This window comes from Arvicanthis niloticus, chromosome 18, assembly GCF_011762505.2.
Source record: "Arvicanthis niloticus isolate mArvNil1 chromosome 18, mArvNil1.pat.X, whole genome shotgun sequence".
NCBI classification, from domain to species: domain Eukaryota; kingdom Metazoa; phylum Chordata; class Mammalia; order Rodentia; family Muridae; genus Arvicanthis; species Arvicanthis niloticus.
The window spans coordinates 51,143,376-51,169,485 of NC_047675.1; the positions used below are offsets into that span (position 1 = coordinate 51,143,376).

Here is a 26,110-nt window from a genome sequence, read left to right on the forward strand (position 1 = left end):
TTTCCAATAATCAAAATCAGGCACACTTAACATTTTTTTTTCTTCCACTAAGTGGAAATGAGGTAATTAGGAATAAGATCTGCCTTTTAAAATTAATTTTTTGTCCAAAGTTTCAAACCGGCAAGTCTGTTACATGTCTTGAGCTGACATGAACACCCCTGCCAGCATTACTGGACTCTACACTGGGAAGCCAGCAGGTGTGGCCACCGTGACAGAGCAAGAACCCGTGTGGAGCCAGCACTGCCAGATGAACACTGTCCATAGTCTGGTAGAAAGGAGGAGACACCACTCTCCAGTGATGTCACACACAGTTCCTGTTCTGTTCTCCAGGCTTGAGGGCTTCTAGAAAAGACTCCCCCACCATGGCTACCCACAGCTACCCTTTCCAATTTAACTCTCTAAAGCCTTGGAGTGCCTCAGGAGACTCAGAAGAAAGTGACCAGCTGGTACTGACTAGCTCCCTGGCCACCAGCTCCCGGGGCACAGTCGGAGAGCATATGGCAGCATGCAACGGACTCTTAGGATAGCATCCGGGGCTGCACAGAGTCAAGAAGGCCTATGCTAGCTAATGTTCCGGTCAGGAAAGATGATGCAGTTAGAAGAAAGATACACAAAATGGTAACTTTCTGGGGGCCCTGAGGAGGTGAGAACCAAGGGGCATGGCTGGCCTGAATGCATTTAAGAGTACAAGTGGACAATGTTCAGCTTACCCTGGACAGAACCTGGCAATTTCTCTGCTCGACCATCCCTGCCCATATTACATGAAAACCTAGATTTTGAGGCCTGGCTAGTGTGTAGGCTCTGCTGCTCGCCTGACATACTCTCCATGTCTGGACACCAGTCTTGTGCATTCCTATAGTCACTCCACTGTCCTGACTGTCTGGTTTTATTGGTATTGTTATAAACGCTGAGGGGCCACCGTGACAGCAACCACATGGCTCTTGAATGTGAGTTTCATAGGTGACAATGTTGTCTCCCAAAGACATCACAAAGATACTCCCAAGTCTTCATGTGACACAATGTTTAGGTCTTTTTAAGAGGTATTCCCAGGCATTTGCTCTTGGGGATCGGGGTTTATACTGCAGCAAGTCAGTCTGCGGCTACATTCTCAGAGGGCCATGTTCCCTTTGGGTATCTGTGGAACATCCAGGAGGGCACAGGGAGAATGGATCTGGGAGGACAGATGGAAACTGTCATATTTCTGAGACAGTCATGGACTAGGACCCAGCATCCTTCAACTGGATCCATGATGCTTAAGGTTCATAGGCATGCAGTGGGAGGGACTCAGAGGTTTTGTGGAGGAGGTAAGTCACTCCATGTTATTTCAAGGTTTCTTATTTACATAGTTACACATTTCAGTTCCCACTTGTATCCCAGAGCAGCACCTGAGCAGTGTCAGGCTCCGAGAGGCACACGGCCAAGTAAGGGAGTGTACCCGAGAGCAAGGCCCTGAGAGAAGCCACAGGGACCGGGGGCTTCTGCTTACTCCCTCCTTAGGCTGTGGACAGTTCTGGAAGGATTCAGAGATGAGAAAGGCTTAGAGCTGCCTCAGCTGCTGCTACTAGGAAAGGCAGCATGAGGGCCACACTTCAGCTACCAGGCATTGCAGCAGCATGGGAAGAGCAGAGACCAGGGCTCACACAGGTGGAGGGTAGGAGGGAAATTCAAGAAACTAGCTTTTTAGGGCAGTGAAACTGCTCTGTACAACATTGTGGAGGCAGACCTGCGTTACTGACCGTCTGTCAGACTTGTGTTACTGTCTGTACAGACCCTGCCCGTCTGTCAGACCTGTTACCATCTGTATAGACCCATGTAACCAAATGTCTGTCAGCCATGCAGTGTGGAACCGTAAACAGCGACTGCGGGCCTGGACAGCAACACTGCATCACCGGACTCCACTGTAACCGATAATAATAACCGACATGCTATGTTACTTGGGGTGGGGTCAGGATGGAGGACCTCACACTTAGGAAGGGAGTCTCCCAGGAGCAGGGAACACATGCAAACTATAGTATTTTCTGCTCAGTCCTTGTAAGAACCTAAAACCTAAGAAGTAAAGTTTATCACCATTACCATCACCACTACCACTATTTACTTTAAGACACTGAAACTAAGACACCATGTCTCTCACAGGGAACAAAAGAAGGGCTGAATGGAAACCCTGGCTACACAGAAACCAAGGTTAGTCACACCTGTACTGTGGGGAATGGAAGAATAACAAGAGCATAAAACAGAACTTCAGGAGGTTCACAAAAGCTCTCAGGAGACACTTAGTGACCATCTTGAGCTACAGGAGACCCTGTCTCAAAAGAGGCAATGGGGGGCAGGGGTAGAGGCTCAGTAACACTTGACGGAACACGAGGACACAGACGTGTCTGTCTGAACTTCTGTCTTGCTATTGAGAAACTCAGAGGCTTTCTAACAGGCAGGGTACCATGCTCTACACTAAGCACGGCACAAGATGAGGTTCAGCCCAGCTTGTTAAACATTATTAGAAGCCTTATGTCAGATAGTCTGGGATGTTTATATACACTGCAGAAATTAATTTGGTTCTAAAGATAGTTCTTTTTATGATGAAGTTTAAAAAACAACCTGAATATAAATGTATAGTTCAACTGCCATCCTCTCTGTGCAACAAGAATGGAGGTAGGACAGAAACTAACACACTGATGCTGCAGAGATGGCTCAGTGGGTAAATGCTTGCTGTGCAAACATGAGGACCTGAGCTTGGGAACCCAGTACCCACGAGAAAACCAAGCATGCTGGTGCATGCTGTAACCACAGTGTTAGCAGGGGAGATAAGTAGATCCCAGAGAACTGGTGGCCAGCCAGTCTAGTGAGATGGCAAATTCAAGGGTCAGTGATAGACCCTGACTCTATGCATATATGTGCCTCTCTCTGTCTCTGTCTCTCTCTTTGTGTGTGTGTGTGTGCACAAATACACAGGACACTAACATTTATAGTTTTAAAATTTGATCTGGTAATCATCAAACTGACCTGTGACCATGGTGTGGTGTCAGCTGGGACACAGGGATACAGAGGTGATATGCAGAGGGTCATAAAGCTGTATCAGGGTCTCCCAAAACCCACCTGTTACCACATGCTACCAGAACCATGAAGAGGAGGAATAGACTACTTGGCACAACCTGAAAAGCCACCCTAGACCACTGTTCCTCTTTGAAAAGGTTACAGACTCTATACAGCACTTCCTTCAGAATAAAGAGAAACAGTATTTGATAATAATGTCTAATGTAAACCACCTTGAAGTCTGCTACTTGGAAAGGACTTAGGAAAGAAAGAAATGGTGGCCAACAGTTGACATCACATCCCACATGTATACCTGGATCCAATTCAAGGACCACATGAAACCACAGGTTCCCCAGGAGCCCTCCCATGCAGCCCTCACTTACTGCGTAAGCTCCCCATGCTGGGTGCAGGGTGGGTTCTTGGAGGCAGCGTACTGTGGTAGGGTGGAGTCGTGCTGAACAGAATGTCGTTGGGCAGGGCCTGGTCCAGGATGGAGCTTCGAGAGCTGGCGAAGGAAGAGCCCCTCCGGTTGCTGCACACACTCTCATCGGACAATGTTCGGTACAGTGACCTCCGTGGAGACAGGTTTCCATAGAACGAAAACTAGGGGTCATAAAGACAGGAACGTTGACAATGTGAAGAAAGCTAGGGGTCATACAGGCAGGAACGTTGACAATGTGAAGATCTGAGTAGTGCTGCACACCTATAATCCCAAATACATGGGAAGCTGAGGCAGGGGGACTGCTGAGAGTTCAAGGGTTACATGGCAGGTAAAGGCCAGTTTTGGCTACCATACCAAGACCATCTCAAAACCAAATCAAATACCCACAGTAAATATGCAGTTAGAGTGTCTGCCTGTGCTATGGCTTCCTTAAATTTTCTGCTAGTTGAGGAAAATCCAGCATGCAGGAAGGCTCCTGGAGCACGCCTGGATTTCAGAGTTCCCTCCTCTGACAGTCCGTGAAATACTAGCACAGAGTAGACAGGTTCAACGGGACTGAAGAGGGTTCCAGTGCTCCGGGAATATACAAGGTCGTCATTCAGGTCACTGATGGTCACAGAGGGTACATGCTGTGGGCTAATGGTGATTAGAAATGACTACATTTTAATATTCATCAATTGACAGCAGGGAGGTCCGACTGAGTCTAAATAACAAACTAATTCTGAACGCTGACATTTCCAGAGTCATATAAATGTGCTCAAGAGAAAAAATTTAAATCTAGTAAATTCTGCTGTCCACTCAAGAATTACCACTTGCAAAAGTCTGTGTAATTGTTGGAAATCGAATTACAGTTAATGGGACAAAACTGTTTTGAGAGTTAGCTTTGTCAACTGACATAACTCTAGGGCCACCTGGGAAGAGTGTCTTAAATGTCTACTTTGGGTTAGTCTGTGGCATGTATGTGGAGGTTGTCTTAAGCTAAGTGATGTGGGATGATTCAGCCCACTGTGGGTGGTACCATTCCCTAGGCATGGACTCCTGAACTGTGTGCAGTAGAGTGGAGAACAGAGCTGAGCACAAGCAAGCAAGCACACACCCGCCTACTTCTCTCTGTTTTTGTCTGTGGGCATGCTGTAAACCAGCAGTTTGAGCATCCTGCCTTGCTTTCCACACATTTATGGACTGTAATCTGAAATTGCAAGATTAAATGAATCCCCTTTTCTTAATTTTTTTAAAAAAAAAACAGCAAGAGACATGAAAGTAGGACAACCAGCTGTAAGGAAAGCACTAACATCACTGTGTTACATCTCAGATACAGTAAAACAATTCCAACCAAGAGTGGTCATAACCAACCGAACCTGCAGCACTTCCTTGGCACTGAAACACAATTGTCTCACACCAATACCATTTCTAACACACACAGAAGCGGCCATTAACATTTCTGGATGTGGTAAGGAGGCTAGAGACCCAGCTATTGCCCATGTTCTACCCATTCTGTCCAGCCTTTCCAGTGAAGAATACAAGAAGTATGTGTGTGTGAACTGCAAAGCTCACTGGTATTGGGCCAGCAATTTGTCTTCGAAGAAAACACACACATCAAGCACAAGTTCAGCCATTCTGAGAGGATGCTTACTGTGGAGTCATCTGCCTTTGAACCCAAGCACACAGTTCCTTAACGGGGCCCTGATACAAACTTTGAGAAAAGGCTCCTTGTGAGACATTCTGGCAGGATTCCCGGTTCAAGTCCCAGCAAGTTCTTTAGAGCTGAGTGCCAGTGCTCACATCACAGTGGACAGGGACAGGCGCAATGTCTGATGGTACTGCTGCCCCAGGAACACAAGACAGCTATCTGTAGTAAGATGTGCAGACTGGGGTCACGGCCATCCCAGGCGATGCCTCACTTTCCCAGGGAACCACAGAAGCCTGGGTTGTAAGTGTGAGAGGGGTTCTGTTCTAGAACCAAATACTAGTGTGTGCTCCACAGTCTGCAACCAGAGTCTCAGTTACTCAAAAAAGAAGTGATTGGCCCAGCTTATTTAGGCTCTTTAATTACTCTGTACTATTTTAAACATTGCTTTGCCGCACACGCATCATTTGTGTGGGGCACATACCCACGGTACACTGGAGGGCAGCTGGTCTCCAGAATTCAGGTCATCAGGCTTAGCAGTTCCTGCTCTGCATTATTTTAAGAAATGACTTAGGAAGGAGAACTTCGGGGGAGCAAAGCAAAGACATGAATTCCTCCTGAGAAGTCGCCGCTGAGGGCCATCGCTGAGAGCTGCAGCCCTGTGTGGCAGAATGCAAGGCTTGACTGATAGATGGGGTTGCAACCATTTCTGGAGCACACAGTCGGTCAGGATGTCCTATGGTCAGGATGACCTGGGCAGGGCACAGGTGGAGGCACTGGGGCACTGGTGAGTTAAGCAGTGTGACCTCACTGGTTGAGGTCTGATGGCCAGCTGTGTCTAGGCACCATGCTAGCTCCTGTGTGTCACTTCCTGGCATAGCCCTGACCCTGAAGGACACTTACTGCCATAATCTTTATCACATCAGCACACAAGGGCCTACTTGCTCATGTAACAGGTCACTGCTGGAGCCAAGACCTGAGGGAACCTGCCTGGCTCTCAGAACAACTCCAAGAATATAATGGCCCCCACCCCAGCCTCCTCAGTTCTTCGTCTTCTGAAGGAACTGGTAGTGGCAAGGGCCATGGTTGGGCTGCAGCTCTTGCCTAGAACGTGCAAGGCCCTGGAGTTTCATCCTCAGGACTATAAATAAACCGAACTCTGACACCCATGACAGTTAGCAATGGCCACTCTACACTGGGCTGTTGGTGGGACAAGAAGGGCTGTGGGGAACACCCAGAGTTGCATCAAAGCCCTCATGGTCACTCACCTTCCGTCTCCCCTCCTCCACTAAGGGGCTGTCAGGCAGCATCAACTTCAGAAAGTCATCTTTGGATAAGACGTGTTGAGTTTCCGAAACAGAGTCTCCCACCACTGCCGGGTGCTGAGTGGCTGTAGACATGATGTCCATCTCGCCATACATCCTGATAGAATAAACCAGAGCATAGGTTCAGAGGAGCTGCAGCCTACCTATAAGCTGCCCCTTGGCGGTCAGATGAAAGTCCAGGAGGCATCTGAAGCTAAAGGGATAGCTCAGTTAGTATGAGGACTTGAATTCAACCTCCCAGAACCCAGATTTAAAAACAGTCAGGTTGGTCTGCCTGGCACTGGAGAGAAAGAGACAAGCAGATTCTTGGGCTCACTGCAGACCGTCTAGCCTTAGCAAGCTCTAGGCCAGTGACAGATACCATCTCCAAAATCACAATGGGTAGAGCCCAAGGCACATTAGTCAAGGCTATTCTCTGGCCTACACACGCACACACTTACGCACACAGACACTCCACTATGTGGAGGCCCACAATTCTCAGCTGCGGCAGTTCACTGTGGTTGTGTGTATGCCATCCCCACAGCATCTCACATCTGTGTAAATACAGTTAGATCTCTGAGTAATTCAGAGACACCTCAAATCCCCAAAGCCCAAGAAGAAAACACTACAACTTTAAAGTAAGGCCACCGGCCCCTAACCTTCAAGAGTCCGTGTACTCTCCCATAAGCCATGCACCCACAGGCATGTGCAGCCCACGCCTACACCAGGGCTCGCTCCTACTGAAGACCACATGATTCAGACCTACGGTACAGGGTCTCTTGGGCTTCCCTGAACAATACCAAACCTTCTGTTTTTCCTCCTTTTTTCATAAACATGGGTATTCCCCCCACCCCCGACACCTGCCCATCAAACCTCAAGAGTCCCACTAAACAACCAGGTAAAGTGTTTTTGCTTTTATGTTCTCTGACTGTGGGGTTGATAGTGCTCTTGGCCTTGAGACACCATGGAGTCTATGCACCACCACCAGCTGTTACCATGGCTCCACCGCACACACCTTCTGGATATAGGTCAAAGACAGCAGAGCGTTACACACTGCTACATTTAAAAGCCAGAGAGATGGCTTAGCAGGTGAAGGGCTTGCCTTCTCCAAGTTCAAGCCTGACGAGCTGAGCTCAATTCCAGAATCCCTGTGGTGGAATGAGGGAATTAACTCCACACATGCCACAGCAGCTTCCACACATCATCATAAGCCTCACCACCTCCATCATCATCACCACCATTACCACAACCACCACCATCAACATCACTACCTACACCACCATCATCACCATCATCACAATAAAGTGAAGACTTTAAAGAAACATAAACCCCAACACTTAAAGAGTTTAAAGCAGAGGGCAGGAATGGAGATGGCCCAGTGGGTAAAATGCTTGCCTTGCAAGCACAGAGACTTGAGTTCCATCCCCAGGAGCCAGGTAAACAGCTGAGTGGTCTGCACTTGTAACCTCAGTGTTGGGCAGGTGGGGACAGGAGGGTCACTGGGACCAAGGGCTGGCAGGCCTCACCTGCCTGTGAGTTCAGGCAGCGCCTGAAGGGGCTCACCAGAGGTGGTCCTCTGGACTCATGTGACTGCCTACTCTGTGCTGGCTGGTTTCCTGTCAACTTGACACAAGCTACAGTGATCTGAGAGAAAGGAGCCTTGGCTGAGGAAATGCGTCCATGAGATCAGGCAGAAGCCATGTTTTCTTATTAGCGATCAATGGAGCAGGCCCCGCCCACTGTGGGTGATGCTGCCCTTGGGCTGGTGGTCCTGGGTTCTATAAGAAAGCAGGCTGAGCAAGCCAGTAAGTAAGCAGCCCTCCTCCATGGCGTCTGCATCAGCTCCTGCCTCCAGGCTCCTGCCCTGCTTGAGTTCCTGTCCTGACTTCCTTCAGTGATGAACAATGATGTGGAAGTGTAAGCCAAATAAACCCTTTCCTCCCCAACTTGCTTTTGGTCATGGTGTTTTGTCACAGCAACAGTAACCCTAACTAGGGGACAGACAGATGGACAGACAGACATGGTAGGGTGTACAATGAATATGGTTACAGATATGACAGAAGCCACTCACCTGGGGCATTCAGCCACTTCAGGTTCCTCGGGTGGTGGGCTGCCTTCTGACTTTTTCCAGCCAATGACGTACTTGTTTGCTGCTCCTTGTCTGTGGTAAGGCTTTGCCACAGCCCCAGGGACCTGCTGTCCGCTGCTGTGAGTGACGATGTAGACTTTGGAGCTGTCCAGAGACCCAGTGCTTTTGGAGCAGTGAGTGGAGGGGCTTCCTGAATGGTGAGAGCCACTGTGGGGACAGCCAAAGGCAGTATCACTATTAGATGCAGTGGTGACTTGTGGTCCCTGGCCACCGGGCTGAGAAGGCAGGTGACCTCTCCACCACAATGCTTGCTGGAGGGGAAGCCTCCCTGTCTAGAGGCTCTCTTGTAGCAGGAACAAGATGAGAAATACAACGGGGGGGAATGCTACAGCAAAAGGCAGGCAAGTGGCAGGCCACTCACTCGGTGCCTAAAATTCTAACTCAGCTGCCCACGCTTCCAGTCTCACAAGTACAAAACCCTAGGCCAAAGAGGTGCTTCAGGCCATCTCCTCATGGACTTCTAATCCCCTAACCTGTCAAATTAATAAACAGCTGCTGTAGACAGAAAGCCCCCTGAACACCCTTCCTCTACCTCATGAAGGGTGTGCACCGAAGACAAGTGTCCAAGAACACTGGGCAGTTTCCACTTAGCGGTAACCCGAAACTCACTACACAGATTCCACGAGTCCCAAAGGTACTCTGACTCTTGACACCAGGCCTGAACTTTGAAAAGATACTACATGGCTACAAGACTCCAAGGTGGCTTTTATAGAATGGCCGACTTTCATCGAATCCTGGAGACGGTGGGGATCATCCAGGAACTAGAATTCATGTGATTTCTGAATACAATGTTATCTCACACTGAACTTCATTAAACCGCACCAGTGAAAAGCAGCAGGAATGTCTCCTTGGCACACAGCCTCATACCTTGTTCCCCTGCCCAGGCCAGCAGGCGCTAGCTCTAGTTCCCGCTCCCTTCCCTGGCATGGTGGATGTCTCACCACAGTTTAGCAGCCCACACCCAGCAGAGGTTCTAGCTGTCCTCAGTGGTGCCACCTCAGCCATGGTGGTTTAAAGCCAAGGACAGCTGAGAAGACACATGGTGCTGGGTGTGATGTTTACTTTTGTCAACTTGACTAGATTTGCAATTTCTGAGGTGACAGGTGTGCCTGTGTGAGATGTGTTGAAAACCCACCCTAAACATGGCCAGCAGCACCCACACACTGGGCCAGCTGCACCCCACACACTGGGCCAGCAGCACCCCACACACTGGGTCAGCAGCACCCCACACACTGGGTCAGCAGCACCCCACACACTGGGCCAGCAGCACCCCACACACTGGGCCAGCAGCACCCCACACACTGGGCCTGCAGCACCCCACACACTGGGCCAGCAGCCCGCACACTGGGCCAGCAGCCCTGCACACTGGGTCAGCAGCCCCGCATACTAGGCCAACAGCTCCGCACACTGGGTCAGCAGCCCCACACACTGGGTCAGCAGCCCCACACACTGGGTCCCGGACAGAGGGCTGAGCACCAGCGTGCATCTCTGCTTCCTCACGGCAGACCTTGTTCTTCTGCCATCATGTCCTCCCCTCCACAACAGACTGTATCCCTCAAACCACAAGCCAAAATGAACCCTTCTTTCCTAACTGGTACAGGGACTTCTCAGGGGAGACCTTCTGTAGATACTAGAGAAGACCCTCTTCTCACCTGGGGATGGCCGTGAACATTGTCAGCAGGAGACAGGAAACCTGGTGTCGGGCAATGTCACTTGGCCTACGGGGTTACATGAATTAAAGTGGCACAGAAAGTGACCCCTTGGTTATACAACCTATGAGAATGTGGTTTTACCCTACGGTTGTTACCCAGCACTCATGGTAGACACTGTCCTTCAGTAATGGCCAAGAAAGGGCAGAGGAGGAACCCAGGGAGAACTATGGTGTCCACTGCTTAGGAACAGAGGCCTGTCACCAGAAACTAGGGGCCTGCAGGTACCACTCCTTGGGGACATGCCTATCAGACGTCTAGGTCCCACTGGAAAGCTGGGGAGTAACCCAGAGCCCTGGAAGGACAGGACCAGGGACAGGGAGCAAACATGAGAGAAGCCACAACCCCTGATGAGATCCCACGGAGACACACTGGATGAGATCCCACGGAGACACACTGACACATGAGCTGCTTCTCTCAGTCTTTCAAAGAGAACTCAGAAACCTGAAGTTATCAGCTTTTAAACCAGCATATAGATGTCTGTCAAGCAGGAGTACAAAACCATGCACAGACATGTGTTAATATTTATATTTAGAATATAATTCCATTATACTTAGGTCCCTCTTACCCCCAACACTGGGAGGTTGAATCACCAAAGCCCAGAGTTATTTCACAAACAAATCAATTAATTTTGAGACAGGTCTCACTAACAGGCCCAAGCTGACCTTTAGGTAGAATATGCCCCAGGCGGCTTTGATTAGCCTCTGAACAGACAGGATTACAGTCCTGCACCATCAGGCTTAGTCAGTTAATGTTTACTTAAAAAATCCCAATGGAGGCTGGGAAGACAGTTCAGCATTTAGGAGTGTTTATTGCTCTTCCAGAAGACCCAAGTTTGGTCCCAGCACCCACACTGGGTGGATGACAACTGCCTATAACTCCAGTTCGAGAGGCTCCAACTCCCTTTCTGGTCTCTGAGGGCAATTAACTATGTGCACACATCCTTGCACACACCCAAAACAAAATTCCAGCTGTACATGCCTGCCATCAGGCTTCAGGGACAGGGATTGTGTGACGGTGCTCACAAGCTTACACAAGGGGTGAGGTAAGTCCCTCACAAGGAGCCTGCTGCTCTGCCTTCCCTCCTACAGGCTCTACAACTGTTTCTGACAGGCATGGTGAGATGACGTCATGTACACACGTGTTGTACTGTATTCACAGTTAACCTGGGACACAGGTGGCCTGCATGGTGGACATGGCTGACAGACACTGAAGATTAACCAGTTTACGGTTCTCTATCAAAAGATATCAGGGTCACAGGATGAGCATGGAGAGACAAGGGACCTTACCCTCCAACAGAAAGGAAGAATAAAATTGCCAGGACACGAGTAAACACGCACACCTTGATGACAGAGTTCAGGAGAGCACGCTCCGTGAGGTCAGACAGCCGGGCGGAGCAGGTGCAGCCTGGCACATGCTGGCTCACCTGGAGTGAGAAGAGACCTCACTGAGGTCACCCGTGCTGCCGTCCGCAGCGCTGCTGGAGATGGCGGAGGCATAGCCATGCAGTGTATACATCTTGGCAGGTTCATCATCAGCTCCCGTGACATCAGCAGCATCTGCCCACTGTTCGGCCCGGCTGTGGATCAGGGACCTGCTGCCCGTCAGATGCACTGGGCCCAGGATGGTGGCTGGCATGCACGGCGTGGTGTCGATGCCGCTGTCGGTGGACGCGCCTTTGATGTAGGTCAATCCCAGCAGCTCGGGGTCCATCAGGTCCCCTGACCCAAAGTGCTTGTCATCGCTGTTGCTGGAGGTGTTGCTGGAGAGTGTGTTGCTGCTGGAGTGGCTGGAGCAGCTCTTATCCCCAATCTGGAGAGAAGGACAGACAGACAGACGGCCTTTGAGTAAACCCCATACACTGCCCTCCCCAAACATTAGGCTACGGCCAAGGCCTGGGTTGAATTCTATGTGTTCCTTAAGCCAGCAACAGAAATAGAAATGGCTTTTTTTCCTCAACAGCCTAGTCATGTGTGTGTGTGTGTACATGTGTGTCTATGTATGTGTGTGTATGTGTCTATGTTTGTATGTGTATGTATGTGTGTCTATGTTTGTGTGTGTACGTGTGTCTGTATATGTGTGTACATGTGTGTCTATGTTTGTATGTATGTCTGTTTATAAGTATATGCTTGTGTGTGCATGTGTGCGTGCGTGGACTTGTGTGCTTGTTTGCACCAGCAGTCAGGCCCCACTTTGTTCCTTTGGTTACCAGTTTATTTTGGAGTCAGTATCTCTGACTTTTACCTGAACTTGCCAGTTCAGCTGGTAAGCCCCAGGGATCTGCCTGCTTCTGTCTCTCCAGTGCTGGCTTACACATGAGCACCCACAGCTGGTTTTCAGAGGGTGCTGGTGATTGAACTCTGGCTCTCAAGTTCACACATCAGGCACTTTAAGGCAGCCCCCCACCCCCGCCCCGCTACAGAGCCACAGCCTGGTCTCATGCAGAGGTCCTGCCTCCTGCCTCCTCCATCACTGACATGAGCTCAGCATCCTGTCTTTAGTCAATCACTGGCGTATGCAGTGCTCTCAAGGAGCTAAAGCCAAACGAAGTCCCAAGAAGGAAGATTCCAGACTACACTGTCTGAAATGCACCCATGCGTTAGGGAAGACCAATGTCAAGACAGAAGAGATCCCCTCTGTCACTATGCTCATACCACTCAGCCTGTCCCAATCTGAGAACCAGCAGGACCAGAGCTTCGGAGCCAGGACACCAGCTCCTGCCCAGGCAACTTCCTAGGGGGCTTGGCCATCTCTTCCCTCCATCCTACTTTATGCAAATCCTGGCTTCTTTGGTTTTAACCTGGTCTCTCCACAGCCTGTCTTCCTCTACAGAACTACTCTGGATAACTGTGGTCAAGGATGTGAGTGGACTTGGGAAGTGACTCAAGGCCAGGTCAGGGCTGTGGCTGCAGGAAGAACTGCTGTGTACAGTTATGGGAACTGCTGATGTGCCAAGGGGAGGGAAAAGTGGTACCCATGAGTTTGTAAGTTTCTTTCACCTGCACATTTTCAAACCTTACAACTGCAGCAACTTTGTACAGGGTCTCACCAAAAGCCGTTTCTCCTACAGGACCCTCATAGAGACTTCATGGGGGAGATACCTTGGTCTGTGGGATTAGCAAGGACTGTGCTGTCAGTGGCCTGTCAGCAGGGTGCTTTGCTGCTATGGTTACAGATATCTCAGTGACATCAGCAGAGGGACCTTGCTGTAGCCCCTCTGGGGAGTCGCCTGTTTCAGTTTCTACCACTGCACTGTCCCATTAAGTAGCTAAATGGTTGACCAGCTAAACCTGGGGCAGGATCTCATCACTGTCACCCTGGGTAGCAAGGTCAGAGGGCTGATGTATGTGCCAGCTTTACCAGGAATCAGCTGTACACCCTTTCTGAGGCCTTCATGAATTGAGAAAATAAAAACAAAAATTTTCCAATTCCTGTCTCTTTTTATCCCCTTTTATGAGTGTCCTGAACGGAAGACAACACACACCTAATCCCTGCCACAGGTGTGCCACCTACTGTGTGCTGGAATGTGTTTATGTTCTCAATCCTGGCCACAGGTATGCAGCCTGCCCTACTCTGTACTGGGATGTACTCCACATAGCACTGAACACCACATGTGGGCACATGCTGCCATACTGTGTGCTGGGCTATACCCCACACTCTCAGACATGGAAATACCGTATGTAGTCTTACTGTGTTCTGAGATGCATCCTATGTTCTTGAGCACTGTGAACAAGTGTGCTGAGCCACCCTCCATAGGCTGACATGCGTCAATCCTGCTAAAGGTGCGATCGGCTGCAGGCGAAGGACTTACGTGAGATAGCTTGTTGGGGGACTCTTTGCAGCTTCCATCTTTCTGCAGCACCCTCTCCTTATAGGAGCTCAGGACTTTGGAAGGTGGGCCATGCCATTTGGTTTCTGTGACATAAAGAGAGTTGAACCCACAATTTCCAGTGTTAGCAAGAGGGAGAAAAGCAGGGTCCTGATAGGTTAGAACAATCAAGCAGGACACCTTTACTACAACTTCCCAGGTTACCAGTGAGCAGCAGGAAGGAGCAGCGCTCCCACACAGGGGGCTGATTTCTCCAGGAGTCATAACCAGTTATCCAAAGCCATAGTACAACCACAGCTACACCAGAACCAACCAGCCACCCACAGGCACCTCACGTGGCTCACAGAGAAGCTCATCAACTATGGTTGTCCAAGTGGATGAGTGGAGACAGGGAAAAAGTACAGGTCAAGGGGCGCCCTGGAGGTCGGGTCCCCAGGGCTGCATTACCTGGAAGCCTGCCTCCCTCCATGAGGTCCTCATGCTCCCCAGTTCCATCACACTCCACAGAGCCTGGGCCCTGGTGCTCCAGCAGTAGGGGGGATGGGCACCTGCAAAGAAGGAGTCCAGCTATTCTTTTCTGACACCACCAGCCAGCAGAGGACACAGGGGTCAGGCACAAGATGGCTGAGGTTTCCTACGGAGGCCACCACCATTCCAGGGCTGACGTCATCCTAGGCAACAGTTCCCTGACCAGTGGAAACACAGTATCCTGGCTGATCTCTCCAGAGCAGAGGATGTAGTTTCACCAGGGCTGACACACAGCCGGCCTCGACAGACAGACACCCTGTCAGCATCAAGGCCGGTCGCAGGCTGTCCAGCACTGGTGGAACACAATGATCAGCCTTACTTTTGACTGATGCCTGTGACACTGGTTCATCAGAAAACTAATGCTTTTAAATAAAAGAAAACCTGACTCAGTCTGGATTCTCCCCTGATGGCCTTTGCATTATGGAAACCAGAAAAAGGAAAACATAACCTTAGAAATGAAGGGAGTGAAGAAAATGTGTGTGTGTTGCAATGTGATTCTCATGGACTGAATCCATGCTGTGGACCTGAAACCACACAAGGCTTTCCATTTATATAAAAACAAATCAAAGCCCCACTCTCCTTGTTTAACCATGGCTTCATTTAGAAAAGATATTTGCTATTTAGCTGTGAAGAACTCTGTCTGCCATCTGAGGTGAAAAGCATGGTGTCCACTTTCAAGCCCAAACTGGACAGCAGAATGCCTGGACTTGAGTTCTGCTCTGCACCTGAAGACAGTACCATGACTGCTAGGGTCTGCCATGGACAGGAGTTTCCTGTCCATGCCAGTTGAGGCCTCAAGGATGACTGTGTTCTGTTTACAAAAGGGCCCAGCTGCTGACTACCATAGATGGACTGGAGTCACCACAACGCACATGTCGAACTTGAATGCTGTGCTACATGCCACCTCAAGAGTCCCACATAAGGTCAGCATGTGCGTGTGCTCGTGTGTGTGTGCCCGCGCGCGTGCGTGTGTGTACACATGCGTGTGTGAATCCACCACAAGGGTCTCCAGTTGTGCCCATACTGCTGATTCCTGGGGTATGACACAAATCACAAAGGCTCCTGCCAAGGAGGCCTCCCTGGCCAAGGTGGCCACTATGTTGCTTCTCCAACAGGAAACAGAGAAGTTTCAATGATAACCTCATTCTCTGGCTCCTGGGAGCTGTCTCCTATTAGGTTGAGTCAGGGGAACTTCCTGAGAGTTCCCATCCACAAAGTCCCAGATCTTCTTTGTGTTCAGAAGTCCATTCCATGTCACAAAGAAAACAGGGAAGACTGGGGAACACTGTCACAGAAACAGAGTTTCCTAACAGGGCATGGAGGCATGAATCTGCCATCCCAGCACTTGAGAGGCTGACACAGGTGGATTATCATGAGGTAGAGACCAGCATAGGCTACAGTGTGAGCACTGATTCAATCAGAAGACTCTGCACTTGCTAAAAGTGCTTGCTACAGGTGGCCTTCCATGAAAATCACACACAGGATGGCTTTTGAATAAGTCCCAGGTACACACACAGCCCCCACCCCCACCCCTGGGGAGACAGAAAGGCAGGAAGGAGCCATACCCATCGTAGCCCACTTGTGGTCGCCAGGGTCCACTCCCACCAGGTCCTGGGTCACTGGATGATGACTGGTTGCTGGGAGAACTTCTGAAAGGGGAAGAAGAGCAGCAGGGTTATGGACATCACCAGTCCCAGTCCACCCACCATCTGACGTGAGCTGTTTACCACAAATTCCCCATGTCTACTTCACATAGCAATGTGCAGTGGAACCATCATGGAGATAATCTGAGAACTGGTGAAGCCCAAGATTTCTCGGCTATATGACAGAACTACATCACAGGAAGGAGATATGGATTAGTGGGCATTTGCTGTCTAAAGATGAAGGCATAATGGTGGCTCCAGAGGACACAAAACCAGGCACACAGCGGGAGCATACAGTCTTTGAAATTGCCTAGGCTCTATATAATTAAGGGAGGTGCTGCTGACACTTGCCCCAGGTGTCACCATGTGCGCCTTGAGCACAGGGAGGCAGCATTGTAAGCCCATGGTCTTCAAGTACAGAGGCTTGGAGCCCAGATGACTTGATGAATATAAGTTAAAAGATTCCTGCTCCTCCTGGGAGCATAAACTAGAAGAGGCAAGAGGGGCCGCACATTTTGTTAATTCTGGTAAATATTTGTATAGGTTTACAGTGTGCAGTGCCTGGGTCTAAGCCCTTCAGTGATGCTGATCTGGGTGGTCTTTAGGAGGTCCTGCCAGGGTCTGCATCCTCCTTATATTTCAGACAAAGGAAGTACATCAGAGAGGCCCAGGGGACAGCCCAACAGGCCAGTAAGACCCTGGCTCCTGGTGTGTACTGACAGGTCTACTAGATCAGAGCCCTCAGGGATCAGCTGTCCGGAGTAAAGGCGCACATCTCTACGGTGTAGGTCACACGGAAGTTTAGATAAGAAATATACACAGAATAAACTTTTTTGCTCTCAAACACAACCTATGGAAGTTAAGGTGCCCTGAGCTCTCATCACCTTCTGGTGTTACTGGATTTAACTTTAAAAGCTGTGTCCCGGGTGGGTAGAGGGCATCTTCTCTGACACCAGGACAAGGCTAGACTCTGAGCGGCACTGTGACTGAGGCTACCCCATTGCCCTGTTTGCCAAAACTCATAACAAGTTATCATAGAACTGGCCAGGCTGCTTAGTTAGTTTCTAAGGGAGGCTGTGGTGTTACCTGGTGCCATCAGGCAGCTTCCTATCAAAGGACGTGCTCCGGGGGATGACGGCCTGGGCCTGCTGCAGCAGTGGCTGGCACTGTAGTCGGTCAGGTGTGCCAGGCACAGGCGAGGCTCTGGAAACTGGCTGTAGGGCAGGGGTGGGCACACGGTGCCACGTGGTGTTCCTCCTGAAAGGTGTCTTGTACTCACAGGGTGTGCCCTCGCTGTCCAGCTTGTATTCCACCATGGGGATCCGGCAGAGCTCTGAGCAGCCCCTGTGGAGCCAGGAAGAGGTGGTGAGACTATAGCTTCTTGGAGGACCCAGGCAAGGCCTGCTCATGGCTAAGCAGATTCTCCAGCAAGTACACCTGTGCTTACTGGGGCCTAACTGGATAGCAGCACCTAAGAGGCATCTTTCCCTAGATGCTCGAAAGTGTTCAGCTACTGTCTGGCCAACAGTCAGACTGCGATTCTAAAAGATCCAATTGCAGCTTTCTCCTGCTTGCCAACATACCACAGGCTGGTTGGGGTGGGAAGTGCTGCACAGTGGGAGGGACCACAGCCCTTTGGATGCCGTGGGTTATTGTTAGTTGTTTTCAAAGCCCTTCTGTATTTCTCCAAGTTCTGCCTACTGTCACGAGATATCAAGACCCAGAGATGCTGCAAACCTGCTCAGTATTACATGTCAGGGTCATGGCCAGACCCAAGTGCTACAAATGTTGTCCACAGAGCTAGACATGGGCACAGACATTGTTCACCAGGGCCCAGGCATCAGTGTCAGTCACTCAAGTGGCCATGGCTCAGCAGTCAGCTTCTGAAGGGAGTGCCCTCTAGATACTCAATGTGAAAAAATTGTCTCCTGGCCAACCTTTGAAAGAGCTGCTCCAAGAACATGCACCCATTAGCAGACGCTGGAGTAAAGCTTGTAGGTCCCTTTCAAAAGTGTTGCAGAAGAACAGCAGGAGCTTAGCATCACCTAGAACATAGAGAGGGAAACCACCATGCCCTGTACAGCCCATAGAGGCGCAGTGAAGAGATATCGGTATAACCCACTGACAGAGGAGTGCAGGGGCTTACGACAGAGGGCTGTATAGAAAGCAGGGTTCATGAGAAGTTCGATCCTAGGCCCTGAGGAACAACGGGCAGGGAACAACCAGAGGGTCCTAGAGAGCAGGGCTCCTCGGTGCTCTGCAGAAAGACAGGTACTTAAGCCACTGGCACTGAGTGTGTAGGAAAGGAAGAAAGATGAGACTTAGCTTTCTCTGCCATGAGACAGACCCCCACTGTCTTCAGATGAGGTTCTGACCGCCACACACCTCAGTCCTCACCATCTAACTGCATTTCCTTCCCCCAAAGCAAAGCTTGCTTCACACGATAGCTTATATTTCTCTGGATTTTCTGAGTTTAACAGTCAATATTTAAGTTCAGATTTGCCCTGGATTGTGATTTTTTTTTTTCTAAATGGAATCTGAGGAAACATTTACCAAAGACTGGTAAATGTTTTTGAGTATTTTGCTATGTATCTAGATTCAACACCTGCTGGCACTGCAGATTCGTCCACATGGCCTAACTGGAACTCACGAAATGAGACACTATAGTAGGAAGTACCCAGGAGGGTCTACTGAATTCACGCTCGTGGACTCTAGCTGTCAACAGCAAACTACAATTTAACTTGGATCTTGGAAGAAAGAACTTACATAAATTCATACTCACATCTCGTATTTGAGGGGAGTGTCGTGCATAAGGCAGAGTAAGGATCAGAGTAGAACTAAGTCTCCCCAAACATCTCAAAGAAAGTCCTATATAAGAGGCTTTTCAGATGCAGATAGTTAGATAGATAGATAGATAGATAGATAGATAGATAGATAGATAGAGACAGATGTGTAGTCTTCTGCCACAAGAGAGTTACCTATTCTCTCAGGCTGCAAATGAAGCTGAGTCACTGAAGTGCTCACACTGTACAAGCATAGGAGCCAAGTTCAATCCCTTAAACCTACCAAAATGCCAGAGGTAGCTTGCGTTTGTAGTCTCAACACAGGGGAGGTGGAGACTGGCAGCCCCAGGGCTGACTGACCAGCTACTCTAGCAAATCAAATATGAATTGAACAACTGTGTTGAGCCACAGTAGCCGAGGCCTATGACCAGATATTTGATGGTGACACTTGACCACACACTGGCACAGGTACTGTCACCACTTAGCTAACTGTTCACAAGTGTTCCTCAGCGAGCTTCACAGGTGTTCCTGGGAACCCAGTGCCTCACGTCATGCAACACACATCACATGTTCCACGTGTCATGTACGGTTCTGAGGGACCAAAGAAGTCACCATCTCTCAGAGTTTTCTCAGAAAACTCAAGAGCAGAAAAAAAAATGTTTCTTCCATTATAACATTTGTAAGTTACACAGAGAAGTTTCCTGGTAGCTACAGATAATGAAGGGTTTTCTAAGAAGGGAGCACCCGGCTGTCCATCATCTAGGCCATGGGTAATCTGGCTGGCATGGGATGGCGGCCTTGTTGCCCCTGCGTTCCTGTTATTGAGCAGTAACAGCATCTGTGTAACATGTAAGAAGGAACTGGCCAGCAGGAGGGCGACAGTCTTACAAATGGCTACACACTCTTTGCTATCAGGTGAAGCAGTGATGCTCTACTTAGCAAATCACTGTTTTAAATAGCCAAAGCATGCACAAGAAGAACTGTGTAAGAACACTGGGCAGACTCATCAGGGTGAAGATGAGGCTGTCCTGTCAACACTGCAAGTGATCAGCAATTTCTGGCACTGAGTTTTTGGGAATTATAACTGAATGAATTGAACCAACCAACAAACAACTGCACAGATGAACAAGTGAACAGATGAATTAATGAATAAACAAATGGATGGCAGAGAGAATGAGAGAATGATGAAAACATGCAATCTGGCAATGGCTCTGGGATGCCAGGCTCACGATTAGAACACAGGTACACATGGTACTGCCAGGCACACCAAGACTGAGCATGTGCCAGCTGCTACAGTTTCAACTCCTGAACGGTTTCTATATTTCACACCAAGATTCATTAGAGGGTTGGTAAGATAAGAATAGACACAATAGCCATTTTATTATCTATACAAACAAATTAGAACTGTAATCTAAAAATCTCACTTGAGTCTAGATTCAACTAACACAGACTCTCACTTAAGTCTAGATTCAACTCTCTTTCTCTCTCTCTCTCTCTCTCTCTCTCTCTCACTCTCTCTCTCTCTCTTGCTCACATACATACATACACACACACACACACAGAGAGAGAGAGAGAGAGAGAGACAGAGAGAGAGAGAGAGAGAGAGAGAGAGAGACAGACAGACAGACAGACAGACACTACCAAGCTGTTAAAACAGAATTTTCTTCCTGTTTCTCAGTTCCCATCCTCCTTTCTCCCTGTACTTCAGGCAACAAAGGCATGGTGCACAAAGCTTTAATGTTATAGAACACTGTGAGAGCAATCATTTTGGCTCCAGATAACCCATGGAAATCTCTGCTGTCCCATGTCACATGGAAATGTGGACCCTTGTCAACAAAGCACAAAGAATCGCAGGAGCCAGATGCACAGCCTGGAGTTTCATTTCCATTTTTATTGGACATATTTACTAAATTCGCTAGCAATGTGTGGCAAGTCATGCATGATTCCGGAGAGCCATTACTTCTCAGACAGTGGCCTTTGAAGGAGGCCTTTTCCCTAAAATGTCACTGACAGAATGTGAGGGTTAGGGGTGGGGCCTCATCCTTGGAAAACAGAAGAAGAGCTTTAAAAACAAACACAAAAACAAAACCCAACAAGTTTGTGTGTACAAATGTGGGTAGGTGGATGTGTGTGTGCCTCAGTGCCCATAGGGAAGTCACAGGACAATCCTGCGTGTCTATTCTCACCTTCCACCTTGAGACTGGGTCTCTGGTTCACTGATGCACACCAGACTAGCAGGCCCATGAGCCTCTGGGATTTCCTGGCTCTCCCTCCCATCTTGCCATTGGAACACTGGGCTCACAAATTCCCAGGCTGGTCTCATGTGGGCCTAGGGATCCAAGCTCAGGTCCACATGCTTCCTGGAAAGCCCTGCACCTACTTAGTAATTTCTGTCAGAAAGACCTTAACCGGGCAGCCAGGGCTGTGGCTGCACTTCCTGCCCAGTAGCCTGAAAGAGCCCATTCCTCAGCTCATTTCCATCTGAAGAGCCATCCCAAGATAGCCCAGGCCTCTCAGTCCAGACATGCATGAATTTACTCAAGGGTCCCGAGCCAGCAGGAGGTCCCTTAACAAGCTTCCCTCACCAACTCCATCAAAAACCAAAAGTGGCCCTGGTTTCTTTCAACTGAGAGCAAGATGGGGGCAGGCAGCTGGACTGCCCTTGAGACTGGATCAGAAAGGCTTTTGATGCACACAAACACCATCCCCACAGAAGACTTCAGTTAACTCTGCAGTGAAGGGCATAACCAGGCATTGCTGACTCCAGGACTGCCAGAAGTGCCCATTAACCAACCTGAAGGCCCCTCAGGCTGCAGGCAGAAGCAGATGGGTTCTCAGTCAAATTATTTTGTCACTGATACCCTGTAAGACTATTACTGAGTTGATGTATGTATGTATGTATGTATGTATGTATGTATATATGTATGTATGAATGAAGCCCCTTCCACATCTATCTATGTATCTATGTATGTATATATGTATGAATGAAGCCCCTTCCACATCTATCTATCTATCTATCTATCTATCTATCTATCTATCTATCTATGAATGAAGCACCTTCCACAGCATTAAGACTCCTTATAATTAACTGGTTTTACCGTGCCTGTCATCCTTGTGGAACCTGTGCAGAGGACTACTGCATAACAAAAAAATCACACAGATGTGTGCACATGCACATAGCTGCTCATTTAATTCCTTTCCTTCCTGACAGGCTCTAAGAGCCAATTTATGAAAGAAGATGGAGGTAATTTTCCACACCACAAATCAAATGTGATGTCAGAGCCTTAGGCAAATCCTGTATCCTTAACTATGACTATGGAACCAAAGTAAGCTTCCCTTAAAAAGAGTTTCCAGTTTTAGTTAAAAGATTTATTATTTATTGGTGTGCATATGTATGCACACATAAGTAGCATGTGCAAGCAGACTCAGGGGTACATAGAAGAGAGAACTGGATCCCCAGGACACAGAACGAGAGGCAGTTATGAGCAGCCAAACATGGGTACAGGAAACTAACCTCACGTATCTTATAGAGCGGCAGGTGCTCTAACTCCCTAGCCATCTATTTCTTCAGGCCCAAGTTTTTTGGATTATAAAGTGCACCAAAGCATGGCTAGGACTCTAGCATGAAAGAGGCTACCGTGAGAAGATGGAGAGTTTTGGGCCAGCCTGGGCTACTATGTAGTGGGGGCTCTGCTCCCCGCCAAGAAATCCAAACCAAAATTAAACCCAATCCATCACAGAAAAGCCAATGGTTACCTGCTCTCCTTTTAGCAACTCTTCTGTGATTTCTTAATGTCTATGAACATAGGTTGGGAGTGATAATGTGTGGGATGCAGGGGTCGAAAGAGTGCAGCTAGCTCAAGGCTAGCGGCCCCAAAACTGTAGGATTGGGAATGCAGCTTGGTACTTGCCTGGCATTCCTGAGGCCTCTAGGGACACAGCACACAGGTACACGTGTAAGACACATGCACACAGGTACATGTGTGAAACACACACACTCCTTCTTTCCAACAGGGCCAACAGTGCTACACGGCCTGCCTGTGCTGGGACACAGCTGGCACACACTGAACAGCCCTTCCTGCACATCTAAGAGCTGGTGTGACAGGGCTGCAGGCCAGAGGACATCTGAACACAGCACATACCATCCTCAGGGCCCATACGTATCAGAAGTGAAAATGAGTCAGGAAGAATGAAAATACGAACCTTAAAACAGTTCAAAATCAGATTCACAAAGAGCAAGGAACAACCGAGAATCCTGCTTGCTGTGTGCTAGGTTGGTTCCCTCCCCAGAGGTGAGAACATAGACAGGGTGACTGAGCAATGTAAAGCAGAGGACTGTGTGCTCAGGGAAGGACATCAACAAAAAGAATTAATTATAGGCAGATCCAGTCAGATAAGAAAGTCTCTCTGGAGGAAAAACATGCTCTTGAGGAAAAGACAGCAGGAAAAAAAAAAAAGAAAAGAAAAAAAAAACCACTCTGTAGTTTTGTTTATTTGTTTTAGCTGAAAAACAATTCAATATTCCTTAGGAAATCCTATTCTTTGAAATTATGTGCTCAAAATACCAGGCATAATGAGAATGTTACTATTTTTATTATCTAACGTTCTTAAAAGCTTCTAGAGCTTCTTACAGAGCAACAGCAGACCAAACCTACATCAGGTCTGGAAACGTTTTCACTCAGCTCTGCAGTGTCCAAACTGAAGCCCTGACCCTTACTGACGGAGGAGACACACATCTGTATTCTCACCACAGATGAGCTTAAAAGTTGCTGCCAAAGACACTTACAGGACACATTAGCTTCTAGCAAGGCCGAGAAGAAGCTATGCTCTTACTCAGTCTGAGTCTTGTTTTATGAAACAGTTTTTTATCTTCCATTGTGGCTTCTTTATCCTAAGCGTGGCTCCTGCGTCCTGGGTCCTGCGTCCTGGGGCAAGGCAGCTGGGTCTAACGGGCAGAGTCTGGAATGTGAGGCTGTGAGAGACTCCTGTGGGGCTTTACAGGATCTGGACCTTTAACACCACGAAGGAGTTCAGCTCTTCAAACCTTTATTTTATAAACCTATTGACAAATGTAGGAAACATGGCCACTGAGAGACCGGGGGCTGCAGCTCAAGGGTGGAGTCCGTGCTCAGTGTGCACAAGGCCTCTGGTTCTATTCACAGCATCACAAAACAGACACATCAGGCTGGGATGCTAAGCACAATGTAACAGACTTTACAAACCTGGCATATTAAGCACAGAGACCAAGAGGACACAAGAGCAGTTTGTTTTCTAAAAGATCCCCATTTAGGAATGAGCTCCCCAAAAGGGCAGCCATTAGAGCCACCTGTGGTTAATTAAGCTGCATTAATTAAAGTGGAAGGCTCAGCCACACTTCAAGTGTGTAGCAGCTGCACGCGCTCGCCCGCTATACTCGGGCATGGCATAGATGCGACCAGGCGTGTGCCGCTGGGAGGGAGGAGAAAGGACACCTTTGTGTCATGAGTCCAGAAGGTAGGTACAGCCAGTGTACTGTCCTCATAAGAAAGTCCCCTTTAATATGACAGGAACTTGTTGGGGGAGGGTCTCAGGGAAGGGGTGGGAGGGAAGGAGGGAGAGGAAACTGCAGCTGGGATGTTATATGAGAGAAGAATAAATTAATTAAAAAGTGACAGAAACTCCAGTGAATTTAAAGCAATCGCTTTTCCTGTCAACTAAAATGTAGAAGAAACACTAATTATGCAGGTGAGTTCTGAGTGCTCTAAGGGATCAGGGTCCCTGTGGTGCAGATGTGAAAGGAACTTTAGGATGTCTTAGTTCCCCAACCTCAGGCCTCCTGCTTCCTCTCAGCAGGTAAACTCTGGAGCCTGCCTCCTGACTAACTGGATGGAGACACAAGCTGCATGGTAAGATGGCCACTAGAGCCCCACCACACCCTTAACACTGTGGTCTTCAGGGAGCATAGTTTTAACTAGTGTTCTCTGCCTTATGGTATGACTGGCAGGCAAACTTCTAACACTGAAATATGACCTTGTTATCTATGCACCGAAACTAAAAGAACCACACAAAAAGTCAAATGTCAATGTTTTAAATACATTTATGACTCTCAGCAGTTCCTGCTGCAGCTGCAGGTTGGACAGACCTACTGGTGTTGCCCTGAGGCTGAGAAAGAACCATGGTCATCTGCCCGCAGCAGACAGACCACGTCCCACTTCACGCCTGTCCCTTCCTGCCACTTGTGCATCTCCAGGCTTTCCAGTGGTTTTTCATGACAGGTCACAGGGATGCCCTGTCCCCGCCCAACACCTCGGAGGCTTCAGTGTGCGAACAGCACGGCCCCCAGAATCTGTCTGCTGTCCCACATTCCCCCAGACAGGCAGCCCTGTCTTGTTAACTAAGCATCCTGATTTGAGGTGTACAGGCTGTGAAGGCTACACTGTGCATTCTCAGTCCCAGTGCCAGGTGAGTCAAATGGACCCACTCCCTGGTCTTGGTGACTTAGTTACATACACAATATCCAGTGTTACTCTTTAGAGTGGCAGTGGTGCATGTCACATGCCCATTTAAAGCCCTTCAACTGCTGCACTGATGGCTCTCACGGTCCACAGAGACATCTCACTAGCTCTCTGAGGATCCTGCAGGCAGTCAGGAATGTCCTGGTGACAGTGCACACTGCTCAGCCTGCCTCCTGGTCTTACCTGCGGGGAGAGCCATCCTCGTGGGGCTGGATGATAACCACTTTCACAGTCACAGATGTCCTTAGGAGGTCAATCATCTGCTCGTGGGTCAGTGTGGCCACGGCCACCTTGCAGATCTCCACGAGCCGGCTCCCCTGGCGAAGGCCTGCCTTCCAGGCGAAGCCGAAAGGTTCCACATCGGCAACAATTCCTTCAAAGTTCACATGGAAGCCAAGCTGACCCAGCCCGTTCCTTCTCAGGGTCATTTCCACAGTCTCACAGCCTCTTGTTACTATCTGAGGAGGAAGGAAGCTGTTAGGCAGATTTGGTCTTTCTCCCTGGCTACCATAGATGGGACCCTACTAGGGACCCACATGCACATGTCTAAGTAAGTCCCTCTCCTCTTGGTTCTA

The 26,110-nt window shown here is 49.0% G+C and overlaps 1 protein-coding gene across 6 annotated transcripts in view; it reads right to left on the reverse strand.

Moving 5' to 3' along the window:
• Sipa1l2 (signal induced proliferation associated 1 like 2) overlaps positions 1-26,110 on the reverse strand; it is a 146,166-nt gene that overhangs the window by 17,670 nt on the left and 102,386 nt on the right. For all 6 annotated transcript variants that reach the window (XM_076916051.1, XM_076916054.1, XM_076916050.1 and 3 more), the window contains 9 exons: positions 25,719-25,993; positions 17,345-17,602; positions 16,181-16,264; positions 14,535-14,635; positions 14,070-14,173; positions 11,685-12,070; positions 8,472-8,696; positions 6,365-6,518; positions 3,411-3,630 (listed from right to left, as the gene is read on the reverse strand). In XM_076916051.1, coding sequence (XP_076772166.1) covers positions 3,411-3,630; positions 6,365-6,518; positions 8,472-8,696; positions 11,685-12,070; positions 14,070-14,173; positions 14,535-14,635; positions 16,181-16,264; positions 17,345-17,602; positions 25,719-25,993 — 1,807 coding nt within the window. The remainder of the gene's footprint in view (positions 1-3,410; positions 3,631-6,364; positions 6,519-8,471; positions 8,697-11,684; positions 12,071-14,069; positions 14,174-14,534; positions 14,636-16,180; positions 16,265-17,344; positions 17,603-25,718; positions 25,994-26,110) is intronic.